We start from the raw sequence: 15,778 nt of genomic DNA, 5'->3' as shown, positions 1-15,778 counted from the left end.
CATATCAGGACCCCTTAGCGTGGTGAAACTGTCCCTTAGGAAGTTCTTGGCTGGCTTTTTAGATCCATTTCAGTGGATTTTGTTGGTGGGAATAGTTGGGAGTGATAATGGCCATTAACAGAGTCTAGTTGCTTCTGGTAGCTGGTAGGTCTAAGTAGGGAGTGGATTGGATCAGTGAAAAGTGTCCAGGTTCACTTTCTCTTAATCCAGTCTTTCCTTTGCATAGCCTCAAAAGTTACTCAAATGTCCACGTTTTGCAGGATCACCTCTGTGATCAGAGTTGCATTCTAGGCCTTGAGTCACAGTGGGTTGTGATTTTTTTCTCTTGTGATACAAACATGATTGTAAACTTTGCAATTTCATACGGTTTCTTTCCAACCCCAGACTATTTCGTGCTGCTCAGTTGCTGTTAATCTTGGTAGGGAGAGCCGTATGGGGAGACTTGTGAGCTGCTGCTCCATGCGCAGTTAGAGTCTCTGATAAATGAAGGTGAGAAGAACATGGCAGTGCCTCAGTGCTAGTGTCTGCTTGTTGCTCATGGCACGCTCACAACATTGGCTGGTGTTTTTGTTTCCCGCTCAGCGCGGTGCCCGGGCGACGACAGAACACCATTGTGGTGAAGGTGCCGGGTCAAGAGGACAGCCACAACGAGGACGGGGAGAGCGGGTCCGAGGCCAGCGACTCCTTTTCCAACTGTGGACAGTCGGGAAGTCAGAACATTGGCAACAACGTCACCCTCATCACCCTCAACTCAGAAGGTGCGCCCGCAAAGCTTCTTTCCTTTGCCTGAGAGGCGGTAGGTACGGCTTCTGTCCTGTTCTGTGTGTTTGCCGCGGAGGAAAGCAAAGCGGTCAGCCTCACAGTGTTTCAACTTGATGATGGCTCACAACCAATCCATGCCTGGTGGAAACTGTACTTCAAATTTTGAATTGGGGTCTTGTCCCCGGGCTGGCAGCGTGCAGTCTGGTCTTGGTGATGCGAGGTAGTGGCTCCCAATCAGTTCGTGGTCATGCAGTCAGTAGCCACCAGCCCGACCACTGTTCCACACCTCCCTGCAAGCCCTTCTGTTTGCCCCTTTCAGCGCTGTGTTCGGTAAGTTCCATGAGCTCTCTCGCACGGTATTTGTGTGACATGATTTTGCCCAGCTGTAGGCTAACGTGTATGTTCTGAGCCCATCTAGGGTAGGCGGGGTGAACGTGTGATACTTGGTAGGTTAGGGGTGTTAGATGAATTTGTGACTTAAAATTTTTTCAACCTATGATAGGTTTCTTGGGACATAGCCCCATCCCCAGTTCAGGAAGATCTGTACATGTTTACTGTTTTTAAAAAGTGGTAGAAGAAAGTGAGAAAAACATAAAATTTCATGTCCAGAGAGCTCTGTAGAATCCTGTGGGCTTTTTCCATGTGAGCATAAACATGGTATGATTCATGGTGTGACATGGACCTCATTCATGCACATCTAGTCAGCTTCTGGAGGCTTTCTAATGACAGGCATTGTGCTTCTATAACTAGTAGCTGGTCACTGCCTTTGACCATAGGCCTATCCACGTCTCTGTTGAGGACCAAACACAGGTGCTTAGAGGGGATTGTACAACCTTCCACGAGATGTAGAGGGAGCTGCTCTGCTGGCTGGATGTGAGCCTGGATGTGAGCCTCTTTCACCCACACCAGGGCTCCTGTCCCACCCCCACCCCCCCCCCCCCCCCCCCCGTCTCTCCTGCCAGGGTCTGATGTATGCTCTCGACTGGCCCTGGTCCCTGCTGCTGGCCTGATGTGCCTCTCAGAGGCTCCCTGCTGCCTGGCACCTTTGCCCTGCCTTTGTGGGCCAACCTCGGCTTCCCACATGGCTTTTCATAGCATGGGGAAGAGTGCAGATTGATGGTTTAGTGCTGTGTTACTGACTTTTAAAGCCTCTGTTTCATTTACTAGTAAACTTGTCAGGTTTATTGGTTTTATGTCTGAGTTGTTGATTATTACTAGAAGCACAATATCGATTCCTAAAGGCAGTGATGTAGATTTACTGAGCAAAGATTTTCCTGTTAGACGAGGTTACCATATCTGAAAGATTGAAGACAGTGTTTTTCTCAAAGTTTTGCTCAATTCTGACATAAATTGCTAGGATTGGGACAGCACAGCAGGAGTGAGGAGAGAATCAGAGTTTAGGGACAGTGTTTTTTAAAAACTTAGATCGAGGGCAGCCCGGGTGGCTCTGAGGTTTAGCGCCGCCTTCAGCCCAGGGCCTGATCCTGGAGACCCGGGACCGAGTCCCACGTCGGGCTCCCTGCATGGAGCCTGCTTCTCCCTCTGCCTGTGTCTCTGCGCCCCCCCTCTCTGTTTCTCTCATGAATAAATAAATAAAATCTTAAAAAAAAATAAAATTAAAAAATAGAAACTGAGATTGAATTTAAATACCATAAGGTTGACCATTTTAAATAAGCATCCAATTCAGTGGTTTTTAGTACATTCACATGGTTGTGCAGCCATTGTCCAGGCTAATTCCAGAAGATTTCTGTCAGGAAGGAAGTCCTGCCATAGTCACTGGCCATTCTCCCTGGTATTCACCAGTCCACTCTCCATCTCTGGAATTATGTGTTGCAGGCGCTTCACACACGGGGGAGTCGTGTAGAGCACGCCATCCCTTCTGTGGCCAGGTCCTGCTCCATCATGTGGATGCACCACATTTTGTTCATCCATCTGTTCATTTGTCAGTGGAAACTTGAAGTGCTTCCAGTTTTTAACTGTGATGACAATGCCTATCTAGGTAGTTTGCGAGAACATGTGTTTTTGTTCCTCTTCGTAGGCACCGGGGAGGGGAATCACTTAGTTTTTTTACACATTAAGTTTGAGGAAGAGAGGGATGCCATCAATCTCAGCTAATGGAGATTTACCATCCATGGTAGAGATGGCGTCTGCAACTATGTGTTCTTCCTGTCTGTGCACATGGATTCTGGGTAGATGCCCACATAGGTCTGGCTGGCCACTCAAAGATTCATGTTTTTTTGGTTTAAACTGCATCAGTTAGGGAGCATAGCACCCAGTAGTTCTGTGAGTTTCTCAGTGAGTATCATAAAAACAAAATATTTCAGCTTTTTATGTGTCTTACTGTGATGTGATTAATGTAAGATATATTTCATTTGGGGAAACTGCAGAATGTTGCTAAGTGAACACAGAAAAGAGTCCTGCTTTGAGGTTAGTAACATCTGGGAGACAAAATACAGATTTTCTTTTTTATCTGAGTCTGAGCTCTTGATGAGCTGACGCACTTTGTGGAAAGCATTGCTTTCTAGCGGACTGTGTCCATTGGGCATGATGGATGGAGAATGCCTGTTGTTGGGATTGGGGCAAGCTAGAGAAATTTCTCTGATGATGAATTTTACTTTGGGGAGATCATAATTCAGGATCATTCTGTTTGTCTCACGAGGAGAAAGCATGCTGTGTTGTGTGCATCCTGCTGACTTTGCCCTTGGAGGGTCTCCCCCAGAAGTTTGACTGCTGTGAGGAGGCCAGGCTGTGCTGCCCCAGCCACCACCATGGTCAGGGTGAAAGGACATGGAGACGGACAGGGTCCTCTTCATTTGGTTGCCGTGTATGGAAACACTGAGGAAAAAAGCTCATCCATTTGTGTCTCTTGTATGAGATTTACTGTTGACCTGTAGTGGCATCATGGGTTTAGTCCTCTGAGATAGACGAGTGTGCTGAGAGGTGGATTAGCACTTTCCCTGCCTCATCCTCCCTGAGACCTGCATGGCTCAGCCGGAGACAGTGTCAGGTCAGCTAGTTTATGTTAGGGAAGCTCTGTTCACATGCAGAGCTCTGAAGGGCCCTGACTTGGCGTTTGTTTGTGGAATCATTGAATTCCTGATAATGGCCCAGAGCTGCAACTAGACAGATTGTTCTTAGAACAGTATTTAAGTGGCTGCAGTTCTAAAAAACCACAGGTTTCAAAATGGTTATTTCTTAAGAATTCCAAATGGTTTACACGAATTGATGTGTGTTTTATATCAATTTGGAGCCCATTATTTACTCTAAGGCACCATATCTTTTTTTTTTCTTAAGAGAGAGCAAGTGAGCACGTGTGTGTGGGGGGGGGTGAGCGGGGGGCGGAGAGGCAGACTGAGCGAGGATTTGAAGCAAAATCCCTGCTGAATGAGCCAGCCTGGAGCCCAAGGTGGTACTCGACCCCAAGGTCATGCATGACCTGAGCTGAAATCCAGAAGTGGATGCTCGACCCACTGCCACAGGTACCCCGAGCCAAATCATGTGATGCCCATGTTCCTAGCTCCTCAGAGTGAGGGAGAAGTCTAACTGCCATGGGCACCTTGCTCACCTGGGTTCTTGCTCTTCTCATCTCGTGGCTGTTTGGTTCATTTACTCCTGCCTTTGGAAAGTACTAAGTGTGAGAAAGATAAAGGGACTCTTTTATACACTTTGATGAATCTGTTTTTCCCCAAGGATATTTTTCCCCAGCACATGTAATCATAAATTAGGCCCACATTCCTTACAAACTACAAGTTCAGTAAAATCAAAAGTGTGAATTAATTGTTGATGAAAATCCCTCTGAATAACCATTTCCTTCTGCCCTTCTGTTGGGAGAGGAACGAGAGGCCTCAGTAAAGAGACAGAATGCTAGCTCTTTCTGAGGTCTGCTCAGATCCTTAGTTGCAAGTGTCGATGCAATGTGATTAGAATGTGCTAGAATTGTGGGTCAGAAATGAACATGACCTCCCATGGTGTCAATAGCTAGATTTATGTTTAAAAAGGTTAAATTTCCTAAGGTTGCCCTCAGGTAAACGTAATCCTACTGGGTGAGGTAAGAGTTATTTTCCAAGGGTACCCAGTTAGTGCTGGACCAGTTTTTTGTTTTGTTTTGTTTTTCTAAATCAGAGTCTAAATATTTTGGATTTCCGAATTGAAATTTGTCCCCCTTGAAAGTCAGGTTATAATGGGCTAAGGTGAAAACATTCCTGAGATGCAGATAAATTATGTCATGTGTTCTTTTTTTGTTTTTTATATATATTTTATTTATTAGAGCGTGAGAGGGAACAGGAGCAGGGAGAGGGGGTGAGACAGAGGGAGAAGCAGACTTCCCATGGAGCAGGGAGCCCGATGTGGGGCTCAATCCCAGGACCCCAGGATCATGACCTAGCTGAAGACAGATGTTTAACTGACTGAGCCCCCCAGGTGCCCCTGACATAAATTCTTTATGTTGTCATGACATTAAAAAACATTTTATTGGTGATCATAAATGGGGTCCTAAGAAGAGGGGGATCACAGACAGGTTAGTGACCAGTTAATACCAAGTTAGTGAAGATGACTGGAAGAAGAATGCCAGTGGATCTTTGAGTGTGACTGGTCAGCAGGGCTCTGCTGTTTGGCCCATCTCACGGAGTTCCAGAATGGGTGGCATGTGATACTGATTTGTGATACCCTGTCTGTGCCCCATGGTTCCCACTCATTCATGCCCAGGAGGATGTGCTCTAGTCACGATTGAGATCATGATGACTTGTGCTCAGTAGGTGACCAGGCCCTGGTCCGTGGCCTTGTCCCTCACTCAGTGTGTGCTCATGTGGTTTCTGTGGAATGTGCTTAGAGTTGTGGGGGAAAGTGTTGGCTTCAGTACCAAAGACCGTTTGTTTTTTTCCCTTTTCCTTATTATCTTATATGTAACTCGACCCCCTTGAGTAGCCCATTTAAAAACCCCAAATTATCAATCTGTTTATAGCTTACAGATGTCACATCACTCCCAGATGAGCATGGTTGTTTGGGCTACGGGTACAGAGTTGACTGTGCCTAGTTCCAGAAAGGCAGGCCGTCTGGTTGTTTAGGTTGATCTAAGGGTGGAGCGTTCTTGGTGCTCATTTCAGGTGACACACGTGAATAATGGGCACAATCAGAACATGCCCAGTTGTAAGTGTCATGTGTGATCCAGTGTTGGGAGGGCATGTTTTGGAAAGCCTTGGTCAGCTCGTTCCTAGGGCTGTTCTCCATGAGCATAGCTGAGCCTCTGGTTCCCCTCCCCAGCCTGTGGGCCTCCTTGTCCCCACTGTCCCCCCTCCACAGGGCATGGAGAACGCCATACTGCATCAGTCCCTACTCCTGAAGCTGATGATGTTTGCTCCTGGAACTCTCTGGTTCGGGGGGATGTGGTGAGTTGGATGCAGCGGAGAGTGAGGGCCAGGGGAGAGGTGAGAGTGGAGCCTCTGGAGGAGTGGTTGGCACCCTCTAGGTGAATGCAGAGCGGGCAGGGCAGTGCAGTGATGGGCCTTGGCATGGAGTTGTACCAGCTTGGAAGAAACTCTTAAGTACCTTATGGTCCATGTATTACTGCTGATCCCACACATTTCCTAAAGTAGCTTCTGTGACTCTGACCAGGCCTCGCAGCCTCTGAAAGCAGGAGTGGACAGTGGAGCGGGGTTCTGTAGCCTCAGAACCCAGAGGGCATTAGGGCAAATGAGCAGAGGCTCCCAGGTAGCTTTTTCTGTTTGGTCCTTTTTAAATGTACAGAAGCGGTTGGACTTCAGCTTGGGTGTGTGACAGGGTGTGTGACAGGGTGTGCGTTTGCCGCACTGCAGGACAAGGTTGCCACCCTCTTGGTAGCGGGAAGGCCCCCTCTGTTCCCTCAGCCCCGAGGGCACAGGTCCCGCCCAGCACCTCATAAGGCCTTCGTCGGGGTGTTGCCTGTGCCGGGCTTCCTTCTCTCTGGAGGCTCTCGGCCTGCTCCCAAGCTGTGGTGGCAGAGAAATGGGCACATTAGTTAAACTGCGGCCCCTTCCCTCATCAGACATGTAGAAGGATGGGGAGTTGTGCAGGGCAGGATGGGATGGTGGGCTTGAGGCACAGGGAGGTTGTGGTGTAGGTCTTCCCATGGGGAGCTCAGCACGTGGCCGGCTGGGTGCAGGCTGCTTCAGGCATGGTTGAGTAGAATCATATTTTCACCTTAAGAAAGGTTTGAGTGTCCTTGGTAAAAATTTTGTAATAATAGAACTGATTTAAAACTTTCCACTCAGGACATCTGGGTGGCTCGCTGGTTGAGCATCTGCCTTTGGCTCAGGTCGTGATCCCTGGGTCCTGGGATCAGGTCCCACATCGGGCTCCCTGAAGGGAGCCTGCTTCTCCCCCTACCTATGTCTCTGCCTTTCTCTGTGTATTTCTCATGAATACATAAATAAAATCTTTATAAATAAATAAATGACTAAATAAATCTTTCCACTCAACAACAACAAAACAGAAATAATCCATTCCGAAAAAGCACTTTGAAAGAAAGTGGTAGGATGTACCAGTTCTGAATCAGAATCTGTGTAATTTGTTGTAGTTTGTTGAATGTCAATTTTATGGATTTGGAAATTCTCCAATTCTGTTTCATGTGATTGTAAAAGCCCTGGTTTTGAAGGAAGGACAACCTGTTGGGGGCCACCTGGCCCCGGCTGCTGTCCTCTGGGCCTGCGGCCATTCATGCCATTTAAGACCTTTTTCTTTAGATCTTCCTGACCCTCTTCTCATGCCAAGTGTTCATTAAATATCCACTGATACACGAGGATGCTTTTGAAACATCTGTATGTGGTCTTCATAGAAGTTTAGCTAGCAGATGGCCACAGCTGACAAGTTGTGACAAGTGTGCTTTATTTTTGCATAAAAATAGGTTCCAGGATCCTGGAATATCCTGGCATATGATTTTTTATGGGACAGATAATTGTAGGTAGCACAATGATCAACTGTTGCATGTATTACGTGCAGAATTCTTTTTTTTTTTTTTTTAATTTTATTCTTTTGAGAGAGAGAGAGGATGCGTGCATACACACGATGAGGGGAAAGTAGAGGGAGAGAGAATCCCAAGCAGAATCTGTGTTGACCCTGAGGTCATGACCTGAGCTGAAACCAAGAGCCAGGTGCTTCATTGACCGAGCTGCCCAAGCACCCCCACCCTCCCATTTGGTATTTTCTGCCTCAGGTGGAAGAAATTCATGATTTCAGGTGCAGTCAGTCCTTGTCCAGTCCCTGGAAACACGGAGCCGTGATACTCATGTGAAGCAGAGCAGCCTGAAGGCTGCTGGCACTGGCCTGCCATCACCTGCCCTGTGAACTCTGTGGGTTTACCCTGTGGTGGCATTCCTGCCTGGGACCATCTCTTCCATTTGCTGTGGCATGTTGCTTTTGAAATTCATGAACAGTTTGGGCAGTCCTGTACAAAAGCCAGATGAAAGTGAATTTTTGATATAGATGGAGGATACAGCCTGACACCAGTCCTGACCACGAATCTGTTCTTTGAAGACTTGCCCGGACATGGGAGGGAGCCGACCTTGAATGAGGTTGACAGGAAGTTTGCTGTGTTGGGGAGCTGGCACCATGTTCTCTTTCTTTGAATAATCCTGGGGCCCTGGGTGAATCACAAAATGTTGCCTTCTTTTGGTTTGGTCTCTGTCCTGTGGGTAGTGTCCCCTCTCACGATTCTGGAGAACTGAGTATGTGGAGTCTCAGTAATAGCCAGCAGACACCGCTGTAACAGGCGGCTGTCAGTGAGCATGTGGGGCCTCCAGGGGTAGAGCTGAGACCCCTGGCCTTCCCTCTTTGGGAGCTGCGGACATGTGGGATGCTCTGCTGGCAGGCGGATCACCATGGGCAAAGCCTAATGGCATCTGGAGTGGCCACTCACCTGCTGGATTGTCCCCTGCCATGCCACTCCGAGGTGATGCACAGGTACGTGCAGCAGTGCCATGAGTCATGGCGCCTCTGGATCAAGGCAGCTCAGCAGGGAGCCAACCCTGTGCTGGCACGGGGTAGGTCACATTGATGCTGTCTGGGAAGAGAGATTCATGCAGGGAAATTGGCTCTTCTCTCTTTAGCCTGGCCGATGGTGGCCGCATGGCCGCGCTTGCATCTTGGGGCTCTTTTCTGCACATTTCATCTTCCTGGTGCTGAAGTAGAACCTCAGAACAGATATTTGTACTGAAGTGTGTGTTTAGTGGGAAGAACATTCAAGTTACTGCTGAAGGTTTTTTTTTTTTTACTATTATATTAGGTTTTTCAGAAGTGCTAGTTAATTTCATTGAAGGTTTAAATAATTAGAATAGAAGGTAAGTTTATTTTTCTTATAATTTGGTAGTTTTTAAATAAGGCCAGTGGAGTCTTTCTATTATTTCAGATGCCCAAAATGACCAGGCTATTTTAGTAAAATAAACATATCCTTTTTTGAATTGTCAAGAGGTGAATTTCTTAAATATTTATGTGGGAAGGTGTTTTCATTATCTTTTCCATTTAAAAGACATGATTCATTGTCACTGGTGAGAAGCTAGAGTCTAGCCTGGCTTCTTGCTCCCAAGTTGGAAGTGAGTTAGTAACAACTGAGTATTTCCAAGGGGAGCAGAGCTGAGCCAGGGGTCAGCCAACATGACTTGTGAGGGACCTGCACCTGAGGCCTGTCCTCTTGCCACAGGGTCATGGAGGTGCTGCCCATCTCCTGGAGGACCACATATAGTGGTGATGGTGGTGGTGGAGCCCCAGTCCCCATTCCCACAGGGATGCTTCCATGGTGGGGATTTTTCATTGTGTGGTTGGTCAGTGTTACTCAGGGTGTAGTCCTTGTCTGCCTAGCTTGACTACTCGCTTTAGAGATGAGTATGCACCTGCCATTCACAGGGCATCTAGTGAAGTTAGGGACGAATAAGTTATAAACAGGTCATAAAATGCCTTGTAAAAGTTTGAGATGTTAGATTGGATAAAGTTTCTGGATCATCTTCTGTGTTGTCAGAGAAATTTAAAGTATTATTTTCAGGAGTGATAAGGGAGCAGGGGATAAGGAAAGTTAAGTTTTAGCCTCATTTACTTTTTTTTTTAATTTTTTTAAAAATTTATTTATGATAGTCACACAGAGAGAGAGAGAGAGAGAGGCAGAGACATAGGCAGAGGGAGAAGCAGGCTCCATACACCGGGAGCCCGACGTGGGATTCGATCCCAGGTCTCCAGGATCGCGCCCTGGGCCAAAGGCAGGCACCCAACTGCTGCGCCACCCAGGGATCCCAGCCTCATTTACTTTTGGGAGAGGGAAAAGCATCTCTTGAAATAATACTTACTATAGGAGTCTAGACTGACCTCTTTCATCCTCCAGAATATTCTTTGTGCTTGGCACGGAGGACAGGCTCCTTTGTCCATGGGCAGGTGTCAGCATGGAGCAGGGCCCTAGCTGGACATTGAAGCCAGTGTCCTTTGTTGACTTGGTGAGGGATCTCCCGCATTCTCCTGCTTCTGTTGGAGCACCTTCAGCTGCAGCAGAGGTGCTGGGTTCATGTAGTACCTCCCATGTCCTGTTCTGCGGCACCACTTAGCAGAGACCAATTGGCGAATACAGACCTACCCATTGCTGATCACTCTTACTGATGATTATTTTTGACATGAAAAAAAATGAGGTTTAACTGTCATTTGTAAGTTTTCTCACTCATTTAACATCGTATTTGCTTTCACATAGATGAAATCACTTTTCCTTCCTATGGAATCACTTTGAAAATACTCACATTTACACTTTTGGAATGCAGGCCCCGTGTTGCCCTGGGACCCCTGTGGCTCAGGATGCCACCACCCCTCCCTGCAGGCTCACGTGGATCCTCCTGTTCAAATACTTAGGTCCAGAGATGCTGCTTGGTGTCACTAGACACCAGACCTCTGGTTCGACCGTAGTTACAGTTAAATCAGCAGTGAGTGTTGGAATGTGGGAAGGTTTCAACACCGCAGGTCCTGAACTGAGCCCTGGTGCTTCTTGGACTGATGAGTAGCCCCATCCCCAGTCCTGTGTGTCCTCTGTCACTGCCCTCCCCCCGAACATCCCCTGCCCTTCAGTCCTCAGCATACACCAGGTCACTCCCCTGTCCTTCCTATTTCCCCTACTTGCTTTGTGGCTTGACTGCTGCAGGTGGAGGGAAATCTTTCCACTCTGTGTGGTGTAGTGAAGACTGGGTTACCGAGGGTTTACATCCTGAGCATTAGACCCGGTGCCAGGCATAGATAGAATTGGCCAGTAAGTATTTATAGGTGAATCAATAAATGCCTGAGAAGTTGCAGCTTTTTTGACATTCTGGATATGACTTCGAGACAGCCCCCTTCAAGTCCCATCCCATCTGTACTTAGGTTACTTGTCCGTTTTGTTTTTCTGTGGGTAGACTAACCATGTGATAGTAGCTGATCGATGTTCAGAAACACATATCTACTGAGCACGTGCTCATACATTGATGTTTCTCAGAAATGATACTGCTTCCTTGTGGCCTATTCTGAATTGCAGAAGTCAGATTTGTGTTTTGTTTTCCATCCTTAGGAAAAGTCAGGAGCCTAGCCTCAACCCCAGCTAAGCAGTACTTCCAGCTGCAGGTCCGCCCCGATGGCGACGTGGTCCTCTGGACAGAGTTGCTGAGGCTCGCCTGATGTTCATGCAAATCTCGTGATGCAGGAGCTCAGCTGGGAGGGGCTCCCCGTGAGGGGCTGGGTGTGTGAGTCACCGCTGGGCTGGCCACTTGCTCTGCTCCAGGCCTTCGGCAAAGCAGGGCGGGGTGGGCTGCCCTTTGTGGGGACTTCTTCCTGTGTGTGGAGGTTGGAATGTAAACATCAGGACATTCAAAACAAAGCTCATGAGAAATCCTGAAGTGGTGATGACCTGGCTGTGGCGTGATCTAACAGCCACTTGACAGAAAGCTGGTGTCCCTCTTGCATCCCAGCTGCCCAGGGGAGGTTTTGTCCCTCCCTATGAGCGTCCCTTCTCTCCCCTGGTGGCCTGTTTATGCAGGGGCATGCTCACACCCTAACTGGCTTCAGTGTTGGGGTCAGAAGAGGTTGGGAAGCTGCTAGGTTTCCTGGCAGAATCGATGATTCTCTTGGTTTGTTTCCTTCTGCCAAAGGTTGAGGCTCCTTTAAGTTAGTGTGTATTTGAAGCCCTTTCACATATAGACTGGGTCACTACCATGGCTGGAAAGCTGTTCCAGGGAGATGGAATCCATGGTCGAGCAAAGCCAACCCCTTTGCTCTAAGGGTCTAGCTCGGAACCAGGGTCTGGCTGCCAGCCTGGTCTCTGCCTCATGGTGTCCTCACTTCCTCCGGAGAGCTGGATAGGTGCCAGTGGATGTGTGGCCGGCACGGCCCTGGTAGAGAGGTTTCCCCACTGCCTGCCCCCATCTCTCCGTACATCAGCCTTGTGCCTGTCTCATGATCATTGCTGTGGCTTTGCTAAAAGTTGAGAAGATGAGGATCCCCCTCCCCCCTACCGTGAACGCTGAGCTCTGGGTGTTTGCATCTCATACCGTCCTTGAGAAAGCCAGAGTTTGGGGTGTGCAGTGATTTTCAGTTTGCACAGGAGAGACTGGAATCGATTGCCGGGCGGGGGGTGGGGTGGCTCTGCCATCTGCTGATTCTGGAGCCCTCCCAAAGTGCTCTCCTGTGGGCAATGGGCAGAGATCAGACTAGGCAGCTAGATGGGGTAGCTAGTCTGGGTGTGAGGGGACCTGGAAGAATAAATGATGCGAGAAGTAGCTGGAGCACATGGCACCCTGTGGAGCAGCACCTGCTTCCAGACACATTTAAGGATGTCAGGTCTGCTGAGTCAGAGGTCAGGTCCCAGCAGAGCATGTAGCCCCCTGGGTACCCAGGTCCTGGAGACCTGCAACTCATCAGGCACCAGATCCTGGTCCTCCTGGGGCCCTGCTCCTCCAGGGCACATCCCACTCCTCCTGGCCCTCCTCCTCTCCAGGGGACCCTGCTCCTCCCTGGGAACCCTGCTCCTCCTGGAGATCCCGCTCCTCCAGGAGACCCCGCTCCTCCTGGGGACCCTGCTCCTCCAGGGGACCCCGCTCCTCCTGGGGACTCTGCCTTTCCAGGGAACCCCACCTCTCCTCGGGACCCCGCTCTTCCTGGGACCCCTGCTCCTCCTAGGGACTCTGCTTCTGTGATCAAGCAAGGCTTGGGGGGTTTCATTCTGCAGGTAGTACCTTTGAGATTTTAAAAGCATAGATGGTGCACTCCTTCGTGTTCAGGAAAGCATGTGTGGCAGGGAATGAAGTTTCCACAAGACAGGGAGGGAGATCACAGTGCTCTGAGGAGGAGGTTAGAGGTGCTTTAAATCGATAGACTTCTCGGTTCACTCTCAGAGGCCAGAGTGGGGAAGGGAGTGGGGGGCAGGGGATATCCACAAAGCTGGTCAAGGGAGTGCCCCATCCTCATGGAAGGACTCCACAGCAAGGAGGAGAGCATGGGCTGGTCAGCCCACACCTGGAGCCCTCTGTCCCGCTGAGTTGCCGGCTGCCTCCTCCACAGTGTGGGGCAGTGCCAGTAACGTCCTTCGTCTCAGCTAGGATGTGCCTGGCCTTCCTGAGGCTTCTTCTCAGAGCAGTGCTGAGGAGAGGCGTGAGGGACAGGGTTGCGAGTAGGTTTGAGAGGCGGTCCTGCCACTCAGGGCCTCCAGAATGGCCATCGGAACCGTCCCCTGCCCCGGGCGCCAGAGGGCTCAGCCCACTGTTGTTCACCACCCTGCCAGATGCCAGCAAACCTAAAACAAACACAGTTATCTTAGGTTATTTGTGGTGCTTTCCCCGCTAGGATGTGAGGAGAATCTGTTGTTAGAGGCGAGCACATGCCTGGTGTCACCTCTTCCAGACTTGCGGGCTAGCATGTGGGTCTGGGTGGCACGCGCGGCTGGTGCTGCGGGGCCTCCTGTTAGACTGGCAAGAGTGGGGGGCAGGCCTGGCTCCCTGGCACAGCCTGGCCCCAGGGCAGGTGCTCTGCCTTGTGTTTGCTCTGAACTGAGCTGGGGCGGGGGGGCCCTGCAAGCCAGCCTGGGAGGCGAGAGAGCGTTTCCACGTGGCAGCAAGTCTGCTGTCCGTCTCTGAGGGTGGGCGGTGGGAACCAAGGTGACTCTCGTTGGAACGGTGTGCCAGTTTCTGTTCATCACATGCCCTTTGTGACCCTGGGGGCCGCCTCCTGTGCTCCCAGCCACGCTTTGGAAATTGGGGGAGCTGTTTACCACCAACCACCATGCAGGATCTGTGTTGAACGTATTTGAGCTGAGCTCGGGGCACTTGGGCTTGTGAACTTACATGAGACTGTGTCTCCTCTCTTTCAGAGGACTACCCCAATGGCACGTGGCTGGGCGACGAGAATAACCCTGAGATGCGGGTGCGCTGTGCCATCATCCCCTCCGACATGCTTCACATCAGCACCAACTGCCGCACAGCCGAGAAGATGGCACTGACGCTGCTTGACTACCTGTTCCACCGGGAGGTGCAGGCTGTGTCCAACCTCTCCGGCCAGGGCAAGCACGGCAAGAAGCAGCTCGACCCCCTCACCATCTATGGGATCCGCTGTAAGTGTGGCCTTCCTGGGTGCCTGGTCACAGGCCATGGCTGGCTGAGCCTACGCTCTGGGGTTGGAGGGCCTGCTGGCCTTGGTGCTAGCCACAGAGGCTCCGGGTGGAGCATCCCCTTCAGTAAATAGCGTTGGTGCCTGCCGTGGGAAACATGGGGACGTGGGCCTTTCAGACCCTGGCTCCACCAGTCCTTGGGCCTCTCTGGAGGTTGGGGAGGAGCAGAGCCACAGTATTCCCTGCCCTCCACTGAACATGGCCTTTCCTGGGCTTCCTGGTGGCACAAGCAGGGTGCCATCTGCTTCCTCCTTCGAGAGAGGGCTGTGTAGTTAGGGGCTGACCTCCCCGACTAGCTAGCATATAGTACTGGTCCTGATGTCCTCACAGCCTGTGTGGTGTTCCTCCTCTCTGAACAGTGCTCCACCTCAAATCAGTAATCCCTATATCCTGTTGGTGACATTTAAGGGGGCGGCAGGTGACCCATGTCTTTCTTGGCAGCACCCACATGCCTCTCTGCTCTGGGCTTGTCCACTCCACAAGCTTGCCTGACTCTGGGAGACATTGCTGTGGCTTATGATCCAATGTGAAACGAAGCAGTGGACTTAGGAGACCTGAGATTTCTAATGGAAGGGCTGGATAGCCGGGTGTGAGACACGGATTCTGGAGAGTCACTGTGCTTGAATGTCGAGTTTAAGTCTGAGCTGGCACAGGGGGAACGAGTTCACCCAAGTTCACCATCTCAGAGCAGAGAGGGTGCTGTCCCGTTGGGAAAGAGCTGTGTTTGTCACCGGAAACTCTAGTGTGATCCCCGAGTCTCCTGTTAGGAACACAGAGAAACAGGCTGGCTTTTCCACAGTTATTGTAAGACTAGCGGGAGTGTTTTTCTCTATGGCCACTTATACAGACTTTTGATTAAAACTGAGGGCTTCCTGCTGACTGCTGACTCATCTGGTTGTGTCTGAGACATGGAATCTAGCTCCCTGCTCACGCTAAAATGGCTCATTATCCTGGTTTCCCTGTCTCTTGGCCCTGGGCTTTCTCCCACTCCTCTCTGAACCACTGTGGGGTGGGGAGGTCTGTCACAGACCCTCAGGGCCCCCTCGTCTGTTTTTCTGGGAGACTGTTCGTGTGGCCAGGTGATGGCAGCTCCTCAAATGGGGCCAGAGTGGTTCAGGGATGAGCAGAGAATTGCAGGAGGGCCACAGCAGTGGATGTGTTAGGCTCCGTGGGCCTCAGGGTCTCTTGTGACTGCTTAGCTCTGGAAGCAGCCACAGGCCAAACACAAACAGACCTGCTTGTATTTGAACAAAACGTCATCTTTAAATGCAGGTAGTGGGCTGCTGCCAACTGCCAGCCCCTGCTCTGGAGCAGGATGCTGACCAGAACCCTCCAGTGCACTTGCTCACACCTCTCCGGTCTGTGACGAGGCACGTGGTGTGCGTGCAGCCT

The 15,778-nt window shown here is 50.2% G+C and overlaps 1 protein-coding gene across 6 annotated transcripts in view; it reads left to right on the top strand.

Moving 5' to 3' along the window:
* BANP (BTG3 associated nuclear protein) overlaps positions 1–15,778 on the top strand; it is a 105,420-nt gene that overhangs the window by 49,408 nt on the left and 40,234 nt on the right. For all 6 annotated transcript variants that reach the window (XM_026004967.2, XM_026004966.2, XM_026004965.2 and 3 more), the window contains 2 exons: positions 583–758; positions 14,090–14,329. In XM_026004967.2, coding sequence (XP_025860752.1) covers positions 583–758; positions 14,090–14,329 — 416 coding nt within the window. The remainder of the gene's footprint in view (positions 1–582; positions 759–14,089; positions 14,330–15,778) is intronic.

This window comes from Vulpes vulpes, chromosome 12, assembly GCF_048418805.1.
Source record: "Vulpes vulpes isolate BD-2025 chromosome 12, VulVul3, whole genome shotgun sequence".
Classification (NCBI taxonomy): domain Eukaryota; kingdom Metazoa; phylum Chordata; class Mammalia; order Carnivora; family Canidae; genus Vulpes; species Vulpes vulpes.
Note: the sequence above shows the minus strand (reverse complement) of the source record. Positions and strands in the feature narration are given on the sequence as shown.